Below are 19,624 nucleotides of genomic sequence, written 5' to 3'. Positions count from 1 at the left end.
ATTCAACAGCTACAGATTGTTGAGGGACACTAGTCAGTATTGATGAGCAAGTGTCTGAGTGACTGCATGTCTGTGTTTTGTGAAAGCCAACTGCCTGACACTGATGTTGAACATTCCACTCAAGAATGCAGGCACAAACACACACAACTGGTGTTGTTTAGGACAGCCAGAAAAGGTGGTGTGCTGATGTCCATTAAAAACCTAAATTCACTTTTCTGCAGCTCTCAAGGTGATGTTGTTAACTATTGGACAAGATGATAAACTGAGGTCCTTAGTGCAACATACACTTAGTGCACATGAAAGAAACAGCAACAAAAGGGGTGTCAAGACAGACACACCTACAAGAACCCACAGCAACAAAAGGGGTGTCAAGACAGACACACCTACAAGAACCCACAGCAACAAAAGGGGTGTCAAGACAGACACACCTACAAGAACCCACAGCAACAAAAGGGATGTCAAGACAGACACACCTACAAGAACCCACAGCAACAAAAGGGATGTCAAGACAGACACACCTACAAGAACCCACAGCAACAAAAGGGATGTCAAGACAGACACACCTACAAGAACCCACAGCAACAAAAGGGATGTCAAGACAGACACACCTACAAGAACCCACAGCAACAAAAGGGATGTCAAGACAGACACACCTACAAGAACCCACAGCAACAAAAGGGATGTCAAGACAGACACACCTACAAGAACCCACAGCAACAAAAGGGGGATCAAGACAGACACACCTACAAGAACCCACAGCAACAAAAGGGGTGTCAAGACAGACACACCCACAAGAACCCACAGCAACAAAAGGGATGTCAAGACAGACACACCTACAAGAACCCACAGCAACAAAAGGGGTGTCAAGACAGACACACCCACAAGAACCCACAGCAACAAAAGGGATGTCAAGACAGACACACCTACAAGAACCCACAGCAACAAAAGGGATGTCCCCAGCAAAATCATGTAGAAAAATCCACTTTGACAGAAAAACAAATGCACTTGCAGGCAAAAAAAAGGTGGGGTTCCTACTGTTAGTCATTTACTCTGGAATTTCAAAGAGAAATTTGTTGTGAGAAAAGAATAATACAATATTTACAATACAATGCAATACAATGCAACACAAGATGTGGCAATACAACACAAAACAATACAATACTTTGATAGTAAAACAAATACACTGGCCGACAGAAATAAGAGAAATATTTACAGGTGCTGCTGCACTTTGGTCATGGGCTCTTTCCTGGGAGAACAGCCTCAATTTCTCACAGATGTCTGTTGTCACAAACAGTAACACACCTTAATACAATACAACACAATACAATACAATATAACCACAACAATGTTTGCCTCATGTCAGTGTCAGAGAATCCCCAGCCTATTACGATGCATTTATATACACAACAACACGCCCATCACGTCCATACAAACCTACCTCCTCCAGAATGTTGCGGCCTGCAACAGAAATGTTGGTGCGAAGACGCAGAGGTTTGTGCACAATGTTGTTGTACATCTCGGTTGTGTCTCGGCTGTAAAATGGTGGCTGAAATGTCAAACACATCAACGTCAATAATCATAATGATCTCAGATATCATTTATATAGACAGAATTACCCACACACACATGCACGCAGGCATGCACACACACAGTCACGAACACAGACACAGACAGAGTGTTACACAGATAGCATGTCCATGATAACACCATATATGTAACAAAACTAACAATATGTGTGTAGCATGTCCTTGATAACAATGTATATGTAACAAAACTAACAATATGTATGTAGCATGTCCTTGACAACACTGTATATGTAACAAAACTAACAATATATGTGTAGCATGTCCTTGATAACACTGTATGTGTAACAAAACTAACAATATGTGTGTAGCATGTCCTTGATAACACTGTATGTGTAACAAAACTAACAATATGTGTGTAGCATGTCCTTGATAACACTGTATATGTAACAAAACTAACAATATATGTGTAGCATGTGTATAGCATGTCTGTGATAACACTGTATATGTAACAAAACTAACAATATGTGTGTAGCATGTCCTTCATAACAATGTGTAAGTAATGAAACTAGTAGTATGTGTGTAACATGTCCGTGATAATACCATATAAGTAACAAAACTAACAGTATGTGTGCAACATGTCCGTAATGCCCTGTACAAGGTGTAGGAAGTGTATGTAGTGAGGAAGGCAAGGTGCATGTACTGACCAGGCCATAGACCATTTCATACAGCACAGCTCCCAGGCACCACCAGTCCACTGTCTTGTCGTAGGGCCGCTTCTGAAGGACCTCAGGTGCCAGGTACTGTCACACACACACACACACACACACACATGCACGCACACACACACACACACACAAACACACACAGACACACACACACAGACACAGACACACACACACACACAGACACACAGACACACAGAGACACACACACACACATACACACACACACACACACACACACACAGAGGTTCAAAGATTAAAAGAAATTCAATCCTTTTGCCCATTTCCAGGTATGAAGGATACAGTAATAACACATGCTCACTAAATCACAATTTCAGTCCAACACTGTCAAATGACACAACTATAAAACACATCGAAACTAACATTTTTTTTTCTGAATAATGATAATTTACAAACCAACAACAAACATCAAACTTCAGCACACTGACACAATATGTAGTCACACTCGTTTCTCTGTACAGTTTACTTTCTCTCTCTTTCTATCTCTTGTCCGTGTGAATGAATGAATAACTTTCTCTCTCTTTCTATCTCTTATCCATGTGAATGAATAAATAACTTTCTCTCTCTTTCTGACCACATGCACAATACAGTAATGTGGTTCTTAAATACATAGACACACTTACTGTGTGCTGAGCAATGCCACTGATCAATGACCACATGCACAATACAGTAATGTGGTTCTTAAATACATAGACACACTTACTGTGTGCCGAGCAATCCAACTGATCAATGACCACATGCACAATACAGCAATGTGGTTCTTAAATACATAGACACACTTACTGTGTGCTGAGCAATCGCACTGATCAATGACCACATGCACAATACAGTAATGTGGTTCTTAAATACATAGACACACTTACTGTGTGCTGAGCAATGCCACTAATCGATGACCACATGCACAATACAGTAATGTGGTTCTTAAATACATAGACACACTTACTGTGTGCTGAGCAATGCCACTAATCGATGACCACATGCACAATACAGTAATGTGGTTCTTAAATACATAGACACACTTACTGTGTGCTGAGCAATGCCACTAATCGATGACCACATGCACAATACAGCAATGTGATTCTTAAATACATAGACACACTTACTGTGTGCTGAGCAATGCCACTGATCAATGACCACATGCACAATACAGCAATGTGATTCTTAAATACATAGACACACTTACTGTGTGCCGAGCAATCCAACTGATCAATGACCACATGCACAATACAGCAATGTGGTTCTTAAATACATAGACACACTTACTGTGTGCCGAGCAATCCAACTGATCAATGACCACATGCACAATACAGCAATGTGGTTCTTAAATACATAGACACACTTACTGTGTGCCGAGCAATGCCACTGACTGATGACCACATGCACAATACAGTAATGTGGTTCTTAATTATGAGCACACTTGCATGCAAGTGGTCTTAGTGATGTAACAGCCCTTCACTGACAAGTGTACCCGTCAGCTGGTCAAAATGTTCAAACAGTCTGAAATAAGCTGCAGTTGTTTCCCTTATTTCAAACACTTTCAAGCAGGAGTTTCAACTAAGAAAGAGGTCAGGGTATATTCAGTATATAAGAGACCTTTCAGAGACCTACAAAACCACTTAACAGATCAGGAGACAATAATTACTTATTATTTTGGGTCATTCTTTTCATTACCTATGTATAATAAAACGAGGAACCACAAGGGACAAGTACATATTCAGCGTTTCAATGCCAAGAAGCGTGAACATCGTATCAGCAACACAGTCGCTAACCTCAGGAGCTCACTATCACCTGTTTTAAAACAGCATCGTCTACACTTTCAAAAATCTCTGGGACACATCTGAAAGTTTTAGCAAAAGACTCTCTGATTATTCTATTACTGATCAGATAAACTACACGCATGCAGTTTGCAAACCCAGTAATCAGAAGTATTTGGATAGGTGGGATGTTGATAAGTCACAGACAGAGCTGAGGCTTGAGCTGAGGCTTTAGAGCCACAGCTATGACTGACCTCTGGCGTGCCACAGAAGGTGGAGGTGGTCTTTTCTGCTGTGATGCCCTCCTTGCACAGCCCAAAGTCTGTCAGCACCACATGGCCCTGAACAAGGACATGTGCTTACATATAAACATATATACATAACACTGAGTTACAGTGCACCAAATGGAGAAAGTCTATAAGATTTGTGCGTTGTAAAATAAGACTCACTTTACAAGGTGTCCAATGTTTCAGACCACTGGTCTGTCTTAAGGGACTGTGTTTGTTGGAAATGACAATGGAGGTACCTTTGTTACAGTGCAGCTGGAGTTTGGGTGTACCAGTGTTCAGTTCTCTTTTTCTGTCTTTCCCTCTGCCCCCACCCCCTCTCTTTCTGTTTCTCTCTCTCTCTCATTCTCTGTTAGTCTATCTCTCTCTCGCTCCCTCCCCCCCTCTCTCTCTGACACAAACACACACACATTTTACCCCAAGTCTGCCTGTACTACAGTTTCACAATATGTTGTCAGGTTGGTATAGACCCCACCACATACATACACGCACATACAATGTCACACACACATATAATATCACTTAAAGTGGAAGATGTTAAACTGAAGACACACGCACGCACGCACACGCACACACACACTCACATACACTCACACACATGCACATACACTGTCACACACACATACACACATATACAGACACAGTTACACACACACATATACACAAACACACACACACTTCTATCTCACATACTCACTTTGGAATCCAGCAATATATTTTCTGGCTTGAGATCTCTGTAACAAAATATTCATAAAAACAAATAAATGTTATGAATCAAGAGTTTTTGTTTTTGTTTCTTTTTTGGTTTTTTGGATTAAAAGCTGTCAGTAAGTTCATATCTACAAAGAATATAAAATAGAGAAAGAAAGAAAGATATTCTTTCCACTCATGTTTGAAAACTTAATCATTCCTTCAATTTCAGAAAATATCTTCAGCTTTCTACAGCTCCAAAACCTTCCCTATTTAAAGAAACACATTTAAGTGTCCCAGAATGCTGAAATCTGTGGAGAAAAAAAACTACACACACACAAAGTAATGTCCCTGAAGAGTGTGTTGTGGTGGGAGATTTCCTTTCTTTCTTTCTGTCTGTGCTCTCCCCTCTCTCTCTCTTCCTGTCTTTCTGCACTCATGGCTTGTCAATCCCACCAGTCTTGCATCCACGAGTCGCCTTTTATATGAAGGAACTTTTTTGTGGTCCCACCTTATAGACAACCATATTGTTTTTTCTGGGTCAGGCGGAGATGACTGGTAGTTCTTTCTTTTCTTGTGTTTGGCAGAGTTAGAAAACATTCTGGCTAAGATGGAAAAAAAAGAAAGAAACTCAGTAACTAGCTGCTGGTGTGTAAACGGCAATGAACTGAACTGCACTATTTCCCTCTCTCACTCTTCCTCTCCCTCCTCCCTCATGCCTGAATAGGCTTTCCTCTCCCTCCTCCCTCATGCCTGAATAGGCTTTCCTCTCCCTCATGCCTCAATAGGCTTTCCTCTCCCTCCTCCCTCATGCCTCATTAGGCTTTCCTCTCCCTCCTCCCTCATGCCTGAATAGGCTTTCCTCTCCCTCCTCCCTCCTCCCTCATGCCTGAATAGGCTTTCCTCTCCCTCCTCCCTCATGCCTGAATAGGCTTTCCTCTCCCTCCTCCCTCCTCCCTCATGCCTGAATAGGCTTTCCTCTCCCTCCTCCCTCATGCCTGAATAGGCTCCGCTTTTTGGTCAACACCACAAGGAGTTACATTATCTTATTTATTCTGCCTCTTCTCCTTACTCTGTGTCTGCCTGTCTGTTCTCTGAAATGTGTGTGTGTGTGTGTGTGTGTGTGTGTGTGTGTGTGTGTGTGTGTGTGTGTGTGTGTGTGTGTGTGTGTGTGTGTGTGTGTGTGTGTGTGTGTGTGTGTGTGTGTGTGTGTGTGTGTGTGTGTGTGTGTGTGTGTGTGTGTGTGTGTGTGTGTGTGTGTGTGTGTGTGTGTGTGTGTGTGTGTGTGTGTGTGTGTGTGTGTGTGTGTGTGTGTGTGTGTGTGTGTGTGTGTGTGTGTGTGTGTGTGTGTGTGTGTGTGTGTGTGTGTGTGTGTGTGTGTGTGTGTGTGTGTGTGTGTGTGTGTGTGTGTGTGTGTGTGTGTGTGTGTGTGTGTGTGTGTGTGTGTGTGTGTGTGTGTGTGTGTGTGTGTGTGTGTGTGTGTGTGTGTGTGTGTGTGTGTGTGTGTGTGTGTGTGTGTGTGTGTGTGTGTGTGTGTGTGTGTGTGTGTGTGTGTGTGTGTGTGTGTGTGTGTGTGTGTGTGTGTGTGTGTGTGTGTGTGTGTGTGTGTGTGTGTGTGTGTGTGTGTGTGTGTGTGTGTGTGTGTGTGTGTGTGTGTGTGTGTGTGTGTGTGTGTGTGTGTGTGTGTGTGTGTGTGTGTGTGTGTGTGTGTGTGTGTGTGTGTGTGTGTGTGTGTGTGTGTGTGTGTGTGTGTGTGTGTGTGTGTGTGTGTGTGTGTGTGTGTGTGTGTGTGTGTGTGTGTGTGTGTGTGTGTGTGTGTGTGTGTGTGTGTGTGTGTGTGTGTGTGTGTGTGTGTGTGTGTGTGTGTGTGTGTGTGTGTGTGTGTGTGTGTGTGTGTGTGTGTGTGTGTGTGTGTGTGTGTGTGTGTGTGTGTGTGTGTGTGTGTGTGTGTGTGTGTGTGTGTGTGTGTGTGTGTGTGTGTGTGTGTGTGTGTGTGTGTGTGTGTGTGTGTGTGTGTGTGTGTGTGTGTGTGTGTGTGTGTGTGTGTGTGTGTGTGTGTGTGTGTGTGTGTGTGTGTGTGTGTGTGTGTGTGTGTGTGTGTGTGTGTGTGTGTGTGTGTGTGTGTGTGTGTGTGTGTGTGTGTGTGTGTGTGTGTGTGTGTGTGTGTGTGTGTGTGTGTGTGTGTGTGTGTGTGTGTGTGTGTGTGTGTGTGTGTGTGTGTGTGTGTGTGTGTGTGTGTGTGTGTGTGTGTGTGTGTGTGTGTATGGGTGGGTATTAGTGCATCTAGCCCCAACACTCAGCTTATATCACAGATTGACATAAGTTTACATTTGGGCCAACAGCAAAGTGAGAGCTGTATTATCAATGGTTTCTCCAGTCAATGGGAAACCATTTACAGCTTAGTCTTTTGTGAAGGACTATGACTCTCAAACTAGGAGGCAAAATTGCACTGGCTCTTAGTGCTGCAGCCTTGTGGGCTAGTTGGTCTTTGGGAACCATCCCAACGCCGACTGTCCTAAAACCCTCTTGGCCGAGAGAGTGGGGATGTACTTGGGCAAGACACTCTCCACTATAAACAAATTCTAGCCCAAATAGTCGGAACAGCATTTGCCTCCTCTGCTGTTCTGATGGTCATAGTCGGACACGACTGACTATCATATCAGTGCATCTATGTGAGTGTGTGATTGCATACAGACGTGTATGTGTGCATGTGCGTGTGCATGCATGCGTGCGAATGTGCATACATGTGTGCATGTGTGTGTGTGTATGTAACAGAGAGAAAATGTGACAGACAGACAGACTGACATGCATGAAAAACTGGTGACATCACTCTTTCAGCAGAAATAAGGTCAGTAGGTTGCAGGCTTCATTTGTCTAATGTTACATCTTGTTTATCAGTATCCCACACAGCATGCACATTGCCAGCCTGTGTGCCAGCATCTTAGCAATACATTCTGACAGCCTGGCATGCTGACTTTCTTCATGTCCTGCCTCCCTGACTCAGCTTTCTGTCACTGTCACTTGCCATCGCCATGAAACAGACACAGGTGGCGCGGTGGCCAAGTGGTGGTCCACTGGTTCCAGTCCAATGTACCAACCACAATTTTTACCGCCCCCCCCCCCCCCCCCCCGCCCCCACCCTGCCCCGCACTCCCCACCACGTTCACCCAATCCCACCATCCTCCCGACATTCATTGGACCTTGACCTTGGTGGTCTCTGTGGTGGTTTTCAGGTGAAACAATCAACCGAGTTCCCATGTACATCATGCATTTCGTGCATGAAAAAGAACCCACGGCAGCAAAAGGGTTATACCTGGTATAATTATGTTAAAAAAAATTACTTTGACAGTAAAACAAATATACTTGTAGACGGGAAAACAGAAAGAAAAAAATGGGTGACACTGCACTGTCTTAACACACTCTTCCCAAAGAAAGCATCACAATTCACATAAACAAAGGGCAATCTGTTGTGGAAAAAAAAGTTTTAAAATATTACAATGAAATATATCATGGCCTGGCGGACTTTCTTTTCACCATACTGCTTTTCTGATTCATGTTTCCGCAGTTTTCACCTGTGACGACCATGAAATGAAAGAAAGAACAATTATGTAATGTCTGTCTCAAGCATCTGTCAACTGTTTGACAAGGACACTTCATTGTTAGCAAGGTGAGTTACTTCCCCCTGCATATCTGCACACTCCTGTCGCAGCCAGGAATGTGATGGTTTAACCCCCTTCACTGCTGGAAGACAGTGAGTTCACATCCACTGTGTCCAGGGCTGGGCATAGGAAGGCAGTGAGTTCATATCTACTGTGTCCAGGGCTGGGCATAGGAAGGCTGTGAGTTCACATCCACTGTGTCCAGGGCTGGGCATTGGAAGGCAGTGAGTTCACATCCACTGTGTCCAGGGCTGGGCATTGGAAGGCAGTGAGTTCACATCCACTGTGTCCTGGGCTGGGCATTGGAAGGCAGCGAGTTCACATCCACTGTGTCCAGGGCTGGGCATTGGAAGGCAGTGAGTTCACATCCACTGTGTCCTGGGCTGGGCATTGGAAGGCAGCGAGTTCACATCCACTGTGTCCAGGGCTGGGCATTGGAAGGCAGGGCCCTGTCAGTTCTTTCTGATGTTTTAAACTTCCCAAAGTCAGGTACACATTCACACCAAGGTAGAGTCAGGAAAATCAGAGCAAAGTGCCTTTCCCAGGACATAACACCAGGTGGAAACGGGGGATCGAACCCAGACCAACGGATCAGAAACCCAACACCTTATCAGCTGTACAATGGTTCCTCCTGGAGGAAGAAGTCCAAACGCAGAATGCTGACTGACACTTTGACCTGTGAGCTGTTTTATCTCAGTGATAGGACAGCCCTTCACTGACACTTTGACCTGTGAGCTGTTTTATCTCAGTGATATGACAGCCCTTCACTGACACTTTGACCTGTGAGCTGTTTTATCTCAGTGATGGGACAGCCCTTCACTGATACCCTGATATGTGAGCTGTTTTATCTCAGTGATAGGACAGCCCTTCACCGACACCCTGACCTGTAAGCTGTTTTATCTCAGTGATGGGACAGCCCTTCACTGACACCCTGACCTGTAAGCTGTTTTATCTCAGTGATGGGACAGCCCTTCACTGACACCCTGACCTGTAAGCTGTTTTATCTCAGTGATGGGACAGCCCTTCACTGACACCCTGACCTGTGAGCTGTTTTATCTCAGTGTGTGTGGGGGGGGTGGGTGGGCAGCCATTCACTGACACCCTGACCTGTGAGCTGTTTTATCTGTGAGGGGACAGCCCTTCAATGATGAGCACACTTGTCTACAGCAGTCAAAGGGTTAAACTAATAATATTTCTTAGAGGTGAGGAAGGATGACAGAGACATTTTGAAACCTCCTCCTGTCTTCCCACACTGCATCATCATGGCTGAAGGGGTGAATCACACAGCCATTTGCATTTTTATGTGGACAGATAATCTGCCCTTCGGTGCGTACAGCTCAGCAATGATGCTGGGAGTTTACAGGTGATGAAAAACAGATAAATAAAATGTTGTTATGTTGCTTTGCTGAAGTGTGTGTGTGTGTTTGTGCATGTGCATGTGTGTGCATGTATGTGTATATGTGAGAGAATGAAGGAGAGGGAGAAATCTGCAAACAAATACACCCCCCACACACCCTCCCTCACACAGATACACAGACACAGACACACACACCAAGACATCCCAAGCAAGCAGCTTACAACATTATTCCCATGGAAGGAGACAAAAAGCACTCATATACCTCTATAAATTGTATTCATATAATCCTCCCCTGTCAGGAAGAAATCAAAAAAATATATATCACATTTCAGACACATTTGCCTTCACAGAAGAGACACAGAAATGGGCGTTGTGAGACACAGGAATGGGCCTCAACAAAATCACTGTTGTTTTTATGTGCCATACTCTCCAGCCATAGGCGAAAAGTGGATTCAGCAATAAACTCAAAAATGTCTAGACATAAGAGTAATAGGATTAAAGCTAAAGAAAAAAAAAAGACTGTGAAAAAACTGTCCCATATCATAAATGTGTTTGTTCTCTAAAAAGAATTAAAAAAATTACGAGAAAGATTTCATTACAAAAAAATTGAAACAACAAAAAGTTCTTTTGTAATATCCAATTTCTAAGTGCACTTTAAAGGATCTGTTGTTTAATCATCCCCAAAGTACATTATCATTCTTTCATAAAACAAACATTGATTTTATCATAGGTCATTACAAGGATGAAGAGGGGTATGTGTATCTTTATCTATCTATCTATCTATCTATCTATCTATCTATATATATATATATATATATATATATATATATACATACATACATATATTTGTGTTTGTATTTGTATTTCTCTTTTTATCACGACAGATTTCTCTGTGTGAAATTTGGGCTGCTCTCCCCAGGGAGAGCGCATTGCTACACTACAGTGCCACCTTTTTTTTCTTTCTTTTTTTTTGTTGTTGTATTTTTTCATGCATGCAGTTTGTTTTGTTTTTCCTATTGAAAAAAAAAAATATATATATATATACATATATGGAGAGACACAGAGAGAGAGACAGAGAGGCAGATAGACAGACAGATAGACAGAAAAATAATCCCAAGCCCTGTCTTTGTTTTCCACACGAAGTTTGGAGAAGTGTCAAAAGCAGTCTTTGTTTAGCTTGTAACCTCAAAAACTGATTTCTGCTTGGGATGGGATGGTGGTGGTTAGGAGTGGAGGGGAGTGTTTAAAGATCTCTCAATGATGCTCATGTTAGCCATTTTGTTCCTCCTTCATTAATTTGTTTCTATTCATATGATTACACATACGCACACATGCACACACACATACACACACCATCACATGCACACACACAGACTCTTTCTATCTCTATCTCTCTCTCTCTCTCTCTCTCACACACACACACACAACCACTAAAACACCACTCATGCCTTCAAAGCAGTCATAACTGCAGTCCTTCCCTTCACAAGACAGAATCCAGACACAAACTCCAACAACTCAAACACTCTTTCTTTTCCAGACCCTACCAACTCTCTACAGACAGCACTTGTTCCAAAATACCTACAACACAAGGACCTGAACATGTGCGTCTTCCTTACCCACCCCTATCCGGCACCTCTCTGCCCACAGTGTCTTCCTTACCCACCCCTATCCTGCACCTCTCTGCCCACAGTGTCTTCCTTACCCACCCCTATCCGGCACCTCTCTGCCCACAGTGTCTTCCTTACCCACCCCTATCCTGCACCTCTCTGCCCAGTGTTCAGCACTAAGACCGACTGACTGACAGGCTGGCTCAACCAGGGACACACACACACAGAGAAATACCTGTGCTTCACACCAGAATGGAGGGATCAATTTACCTGTAAATGATGTTCTGTGAGTGCAGGTAACCAATCGCACTGGCCATCTCAGCTGCATAGAATTTCGCCCGTTGTTCTGGGAAGTATCGTTCTCGTTGCAAGTGGAAGAACAGCTGAAAAATAAGTGGGAAAAAAGCGATATCAGTGATTAAAGAAATGAAATGTCCAGAAAGAATAATTGTGCTTAGTGGATAAATTCTGTGAATATTTGATCAATGCTTTGATAGGGTATATATACTTCCATATCAATATTGGTTAGTGTATAAAAAACGAATCGCTCAGAATTGATAATAATGCATTAATCGTTGGATGATACAATCTTTTAAATATTTATTGATACTTTCATCAGGTTCACTTCTGTCTGTTACTGTGAGCTTTCTGTTTTCTGTTACAACACGCATGTACACATGCATTCAAATACGCACACAGGCACACACACACTCCCACAAACACACACACCTCTTTCAGCACACATATACTCTCGGTCTCTCTTTCTCTCTCCCCCCACACACATGCACTTACTCAACCGCTCTCTCTTGTATGCTCTCTCACAAAATACTCACACACACACACACGCACACACACCCACACACACACACGCACACACACACGTGTATGTGTGCGCGCCCACATTCAAATAACAGGCGAAAACATGCATTTACCCCTGCCCCATCCAAACAATTCCACACACACACTAACAAACATACATGCACACACAATCACAAACACTCCCCCACCGCCCCCACCCCCTCACACCCGACACACATACTGACACACACACAATCACACACACAAACACTCCCCGACCCCCCACACCCGACACACATACTGACACACACACAATCACACACACAAACACTCCCCCACCCCCCACACACCCGACACACATACTGACACACACACAATCACACACACAAACACTCCCCCACCCCCCCACACACACACTGACACACACAGACTGGCCCTGACCTCTCCCCCATTGACGTAGTCAAGAACAAAGTACAGCTTGTCAGCGGTCTGGAAGCTGTAGTGCAGTCCCACCAGGAACGGGTGTTGTACGTTCTTCAGAAGCACGTTCCTCTCCGACATGATGTGCTTTGCTTCATTGCGCTTCATGATCGCTGCCTTCTGCAGCACCTGTAAGTCAGCACTTCATGTCAAACCACTGTTCTATGTGTCTGCAGCACCTGTAAGTCAGCACTTCATGTCAAACCACTGTTCTATGTGTCTGCAGCACCTGTAAGTCAGCACTTCATGTCAAACCACTGTTCTATGTGTCTGCAGCACCTGTAATTCAGCACTTCATGTCAAACCACTGTTCTATGTGTCTGCAGCACCTGTAAGTCAGCACTTCATGTCAAACCACTGTTCTATGTGTCTGCAGCACCTGTAAGTCAGCACTTTATGTCAAACCACTGTTCTATGTGTCTGCAGCACCTGTAAGTCAGCACTTCATGTCAAACCACTGTTCTATGTGTCTGCAGCACCTGTAAGTCAGCACTTCATGTCAAACCACTGTTCTATGTGTCTGCAGCACCTGTAAGTCAGCACTTCATGTCAAACCACTGTTCTGTGTGTCTGCAGCACCCAGCACTTCATGTCAAACCACTGTTCTATGTGTCTGCAGCACCTGTAAGTCAGCACTTCATGTCAAACCACTGTTCTATGTGTCTGCAGCACCTGTAAGTCAACACTTCACAACAAAACAGGCTTCTTTCATAACATTCACAATTTTGTCTGAAACTGTACCCAAAAAGATAACAATCACCACAGTACTCTCATTCACACATATTACTGTCGTCCGAAGAAACATTTTCTTTTTGCTTCCAAGGTTTTCAAGCTTTTGCCAGTATAAAACCTGACGCAAAATGACACCGACTACCCAACAATATTCTCCTACACACACATAATAGCTACATTGTGAAGAATGCTCAGGTGTTTGATCTTTTGTTTGCTTTTTTTGTTGTTGTTGTTGTTGTTGTTTACCTTGACAGCATACACCTGCTTCTCTGAGCGGTGGCGAGCCAACAGCACTTTCCCAAAGCTCCCTTTGCCGATCACCTTGAGGAACTCAAAGTCACTGGGCCGTACACTGAAACACACACACAGTCACCATCAGTTTTTTTGGTTTAGTTTTTTTCCTCAGTTTTCAGTTCCAAGGAGGTGTCAAAGTGTGAACTGATCCATACATGCTACACCACATCTGCTTTAAAAAAAAAAAAAAAAAAAAAAAAAAAAAAAAAAATATATATATATATATATAGAGAGAGAGAGAGAGAGAGAGAAATCAGATGCCTGATCTTCACATAAACTGAATGCCCTGATCAAGCCTCTCGGAACAGGATCTTCATGTAGCCAGCCCAAAGCAATCACTGAATCATGTCTGACCGACACTGGATGCAAGGTTAAACCTGTTTCTGTGCCTTTTTTTTCCACTTTGTCATGTTGCGGCCTTCACTTTTTAACCCTTCACTTACTTTCAATGCCGTTTCTGACTTGACCATGGCCAGTGACTATCAAGATGGATGAGGTTTGCATGCAAGCTCCATTGTATCGATGAAACTTTTTTTTCTATCATATCTTACTCTCTTGACCTTTAACTCACAGATTGCAACAATTTCATGATGCTGGGAAGTTCATGTCAATATGTCAATGCAGTACAATATGATGAGTTTTTGGTGTTGTTTTTGCTGGTCATGCCCTTTCAGAGTAAGAGCCTTACTCACATGCCAATTATCCTGAATCCCCCAAACACAGCCACGCCCAGGTCAAACCCTGCCCACTTTCCAGTTTTTCTACATCACTCGGGGGGGGGGGGGGTTAAACAAATGCACATGTGTGCATGCACTGGTGCGGGCGCGCGCGCACACACACACACACACACACACACACACACACTCACTCACTCACACACACACACACACACACACACGCACTCACACACATACACACACACACACACATACACACACTCACACACATACACACACACACACACACACACACACACACACACACAATCAATCAATCAACCATCCTTGCAAAAGCCAAAATGACTGAGACAAATAGATAAAAGACAAGAACAAGCCCTTTCACTTGGCTTCTTTCTATATCCATTACGCAGAAAATAAAGAAGGAAAAAAAACCCTGTTCTTGGCCCCAGGAAGAAGTTTTGGTCAAGAGACGAAAATGTACCACATTAAAAAAAAAACAACAACCTTGTTTTGAGTCAGTTGCATTGAAAACATGAAAATAAACTGCATCATTATGCAACGACGCACACAAGAAATGTAACAAACATGAAGACTGAGATGAGCAAAAACCAAAGTCACAGACTGCACAAGTGTTTGATTGAGGGTGGAGGGGGTGGGGGTGGTAAGGGCTGCGGAGGTGCAGAGGGAGGGATGAGGAGATGGGGGAAGTGGGGGAGGGGGGGCAGAGAGTGAGGAACCACTGCCCGAATTCACGTAATGGGACAACGTGGCCACTGTCACTGTTTTCAGCAGCGTGGTCATCCCCGGCATGTGTCAGCTGTGAAATGTTGTTCCCACTGTTTACTCCCACTGCACGTGAGGCCTGTCAAAATGACCCACACTGAATTGTTTTATGTTGTTTTTTCCTGTCTGTGCGTGGTGTGTGTGTGTGTGTGTGTGTGTGTGTGAGTGTTTCTCACTGTAAGGAATGTGTCAGACACACCCATCAGCATATATCCTCCCACTTCCCAGACAGGAGGGGCATGCACGCACACACAGAAAAACAACATATTTATCATACATATGCAGATGCACACAGCAAGCGTAAACACTGACACTTGAACACATGCATATACGCTTGAATATCCATCCTCCAGACACAAAATACGCTGACTGACTCTCTCACTCTCCCTCTCTCTCTGGAGTGATGGTATGGAGGTAACGCGTCTACCCAGGAAGTGAGAGAATCTAAGCGTGCTGGTTTGAATCACGGCTCAGCCGCCGATTTTTTCTCTCCACTAGACATTGAATGGTGGTCTGGACGCTAGTCATTCGGATGAGACAATAAACCGAGGTCCCGTGTGCAGCATGCACTTAGCGCACGTCAAAGAACCCATGGCAACAAATGGGTTGTTCCTGGCAAAATTCTGTAGAAAAATTCACTTTGATAGGAAAAACAAATAAAACTGCATGCTGGAAAAAAAAAAGAAAAAAAAAAGGGTGGCGCTGTAGTGTAGCGACACGCTCTCCCTGGGGAGAGCAGCCCAAATCTCACACACAGAAATTTCTTGTGATAAAAAGAAATACAAAAACAAAATACAAATATATATATATATATATATATATATATATATATACACACAATAGATATATCACACGTGCGCACAGGCGCATGGTGCAATGTGCTTCTTTTTCTATGTGCACTTGTCAATCTCAAACTTTTTTTTCTTTTTCTTTTTTATCCATTGCACTTGTTTGAACTGTCAAATGCCCTTGATGGTACAGTTCAATCTAAGCTGAGATGATTGGAGACTTACAACAAAAAGCTTCAGGTGCTTGCCTGATTTAGCCACTACCCCCCACCCCCATCCCCTGACTCTCACCCCTTATTTCTCATCACTGACCCCCCACTCTCACCCCTTATTTCTCATCACTGACCCCCCACTCTCATCCCTTATTTCTCATCACTGACCCCCCACTCTCATCCCTTATTTCTCATCACTGACCCCCCACTCTCATCCCTTATTTCTCATCACTGACCCCCCACTCTCACCCCTTATTTCTCATCACTGACCCCCCACTCTCACCCCTTATTTCTCATCACTGACCCCCCACTCTCATCCCTTATTTCTCATCACTGACCCCCCACTCTCACCCCTTATTTCTCATCACTTACCCCCCACTCTCATCCCTTATTTCTCATCACTGACCCCCCACTCTCACCCCTTATTTCTCATCACTTACCCCCCACCCCCATCCCCTCTCACCCCTTATTTCTCATCACTTACCCACCACCCCCATCCCTTATTTCTCATCACTTACCCCCCACCCCCATCCCCTCTCACCCCTTATTTCTCATCACTTACCCCCCACCCCCATCCCCTCTCACCCCTTATTTCTCATCACTTACCCACCACCCCCCTCCCCTGACTCTCACACTTATTTCTCATCACTTACCCACCACCCCCATCCCCTGACTCTCACCCCTTATTTCTCATCACTTACCCCCCACCCCCATCCCCTGACTCTCACCCCTTATTTCTCATCACCTACCCCCAACCCCCATCCCCTGACTCTCACCCCTTATTTCTCATCACTGACCCCCCACCCCCATCCCCTCTCACCCCTTATTTCTCATCACTTACCCACCACCCCCCTCCCCTGACTCTCACACTTATTTCTCATCACTTACCCCCCACCCCCAACCCCTGACTCTCACCCCTTATTTCTCATCACCTACCCCCCACCCCCATCCCCTGACTCTCACCCCTTATTTCTCATCACTTACCCCCCACCCCCATCCCCTCTCACCCCTTATTTCTCATCACTTACCCACCTCTCACATCCTGCTGCACTCACGAGTCGTGTGGGTGTGGGTGTGGGTGTGTGTGTCAGGCTTGGAGTGTGCATGTTCAGTATCTCTCACCGGGTCTCACCAACGTGTTTTTTTCTGGTTTCTTTTTAGGAATCATGATTAATAACCCGTCCGCCAAACTTTGTTTTCTTTTTCTTTTCTTTTTTTCTCTAAGATGTCATATATTTGTCACTTTGTGTTATTTTTGTTGCTGTTGTTGTTGTATTACGTTGTGTTTAATTAACCTTTTTTTCGGGATGTAGGGGGGACGGGGGGATCTCACTTTTCTTTTTCTTTTTTTCTTTGACGCACGTCCACATTCACCTTCTCTCCCTAACCACGCACGCACGCACACACACGCATGCACACGCGCGCACACACACACACACACACACACACAGTGACAACCCACACGGTACCAACTTGGAACAAGAACCGGATCTTCGCTCGCCAACGACATTAATTCAAAACAGCACACGTCAACCATAAGACAGCAGATTGTACTGGACAGGCGTCAACAATGCTCTGTTTTGTCTAAAAACATCACACACACACACACACACACACCACACACACACACACACACAAAACACCCATCACAGGAAAACGTCACTACTTACAAGACACCACATGCCATATCATCTGAAGGCCTATTGCTCAATGTAGCTGACATTAGAAGTAAGAAAAAAACCTTGGAAACACACATGAACAAAACAAACGAAATAATAAAAGGTGGTGGCAAAAGTCTGTGTGAGCATGATGCAGCTGAAACGAAAGCGGGTTGTATTTATAAATAACATCAGTTTGTCAAACACTTAAAAGAAAAGGAGAAATGTTTGTGTGACACCTTTACGGCGATGAAAGTACTGTAACCATTAGTAAACATTTTCAGTCTGGATAGTGTGTGTGTGTGTGTGTGTTCTCTTCACCATACCCTCCCCCCCCACCACCCCCAACGCTCCCTCTCTCTCCTCCTGTGCTGACCAACCCCGTCCCACCTCTCACGCGACAAAGAAAATTATAGGACATCACCAATAACAGCAATAGACACAAGGGAAGGGCCCGCGCGCACACACACACACACACCCGCACACACACACACACACACACACACACCCGCACACACACACACACCCGCACACACACACACAAAATCATACGTTCACCGTCTTCGTGAGGGGGTGACTTCAAAGGCGGTCAGTGAACTCCAGATTATCACACCAACCGTACCCCTTACAACACTCCCACTTCAAAAAAAAAAAAAATCCATCACCCCCCCCCTCTCCCGGTCACACACACAGATAACGTATTCCAGTGCTGCAAAACAAAATAACAAGGGATCAGTATTTAGATCAGGTCACGCCCCCCTCCAGCCCCACAACCCTCCCCTGGTCGTTGAACTAGCTATACACTAACTCTGACATCATCGTAATCGTCACTCTGCTGGGAAAAAAGTCAACAAAAACGGCGGTCATTGGTCCCAGTGCGCGCGCACATGTATCTGTGCACATGTGCGTTTGTTAGAGAGAGAGGGAGAGACAGAGACTGAGACAAACAGAGACGTGGAGACAGAGAGATGATGTGAGTGTGTGATACAATGTTGGAGAGAGAAAGAGACAGAGATACTGAGTGTGCGATACATGGAGAGGGAGCCACATGGAAGCAGAGCGAGAGACTAAGACAGACTGACAGACAAACACACACACACATACTGAGAGAGAGAGAGGGGGGTGGGGGAGGGAGGGCAGACAAACAGTGACAGACACAGAGCCAGAGAGAGAAAGAGCGAGCGTGACATGTAGGGAACGACCTTTCAAAATGTCACAGCAACCTTCCTTGCACGGCCACGGCCAGACGTCAAACCCGGAGTCATAAGCACATCATGTTTCTCTTTCATTTTACAGACCACAAACAGGTCACGAACAGGTCAACTGACCGAGTTTTTTTCTACATAGGGCCCGGTGTGAGTGAATGTGTGGGAGGGGGAAGGGGGTGGGTGGGTTTGGGTGTGCGTTGTGTGTGTGTGGTGCGCGCGCGCGCGCATCAGTGTTAATGCATGTATGTGAATGCTAGCGAATGCGTTTGTGTACGTGCTTGTGCACGGGCGCAGGCGCGTGTGTATGTGTTTGTATGTGAGACGTGTATATTATATGTGTGTGAACGCGCGCGCCTCTGTGTGTGTGT

General features: G+C 44.6%; 1 protein-coding gene across 8 annotated transcripts in view; it reads right to left on the bottom strand.

Moving 5' to 3' along the window:
• LOC143279658 (serine/threonine-protein kinase Sgk2-like) overlaps positions 1-19,624 on the bottom strand; it is a 249,841-nt gene that overhangs the window by 7,482 nt on the left and 222,735 nt on the right. For all 8 annotated transcript variants that reach the window (XM_076583693.1, XM_076583695.1, XM_076583696.1 and 5 more), the window contains 7 exons: positions 13,880-13,985; positions 12,863-13,030; positions 11,894-12,006; positions 5,008-5,044; positions 4,278-4,364; positions 2,231-2,326; positions 1,439-1,546 (listed from right to left, as the gene is read on the bottom strand). In XM_076583693.1, coding sequence (XP_076439808.1) covers positions 1,439-1,546; positions 2,231-2,326; positions 4,278-4,364; positions 5,008-5,044; positions 11,894-12,006; positions 12,863-13,030; positions 13,880-13,985 — 715 coding nt within the window. The remainder of the gene's footprint in view (positions 1-1,438; positions 1,547-2,230; positions 2,327-4,277; positions 4,365-5,007; positions 5,045-11,893; positions 12,007-12,862; positions 13,031-13,879; positions 13,986-19,624) is intronic.

This window comes from Babylonia areolata, chromosome 3, assembly GCF_041734735.1.
Source record: "Babylonia areolata isolate BAREFJ2019XMU chromosome 3, ASM4173473v1, whole genome shotgun sequence".
NCBI lineage: Eukaryota > Metazoa > Mollusca > Gastropoda > Neogastropoda > Buccinidae > Babylonia > Babylonia areolata.
This window is presented reverse-complemented; position numbering and strand designations above follow the sequence as displayed.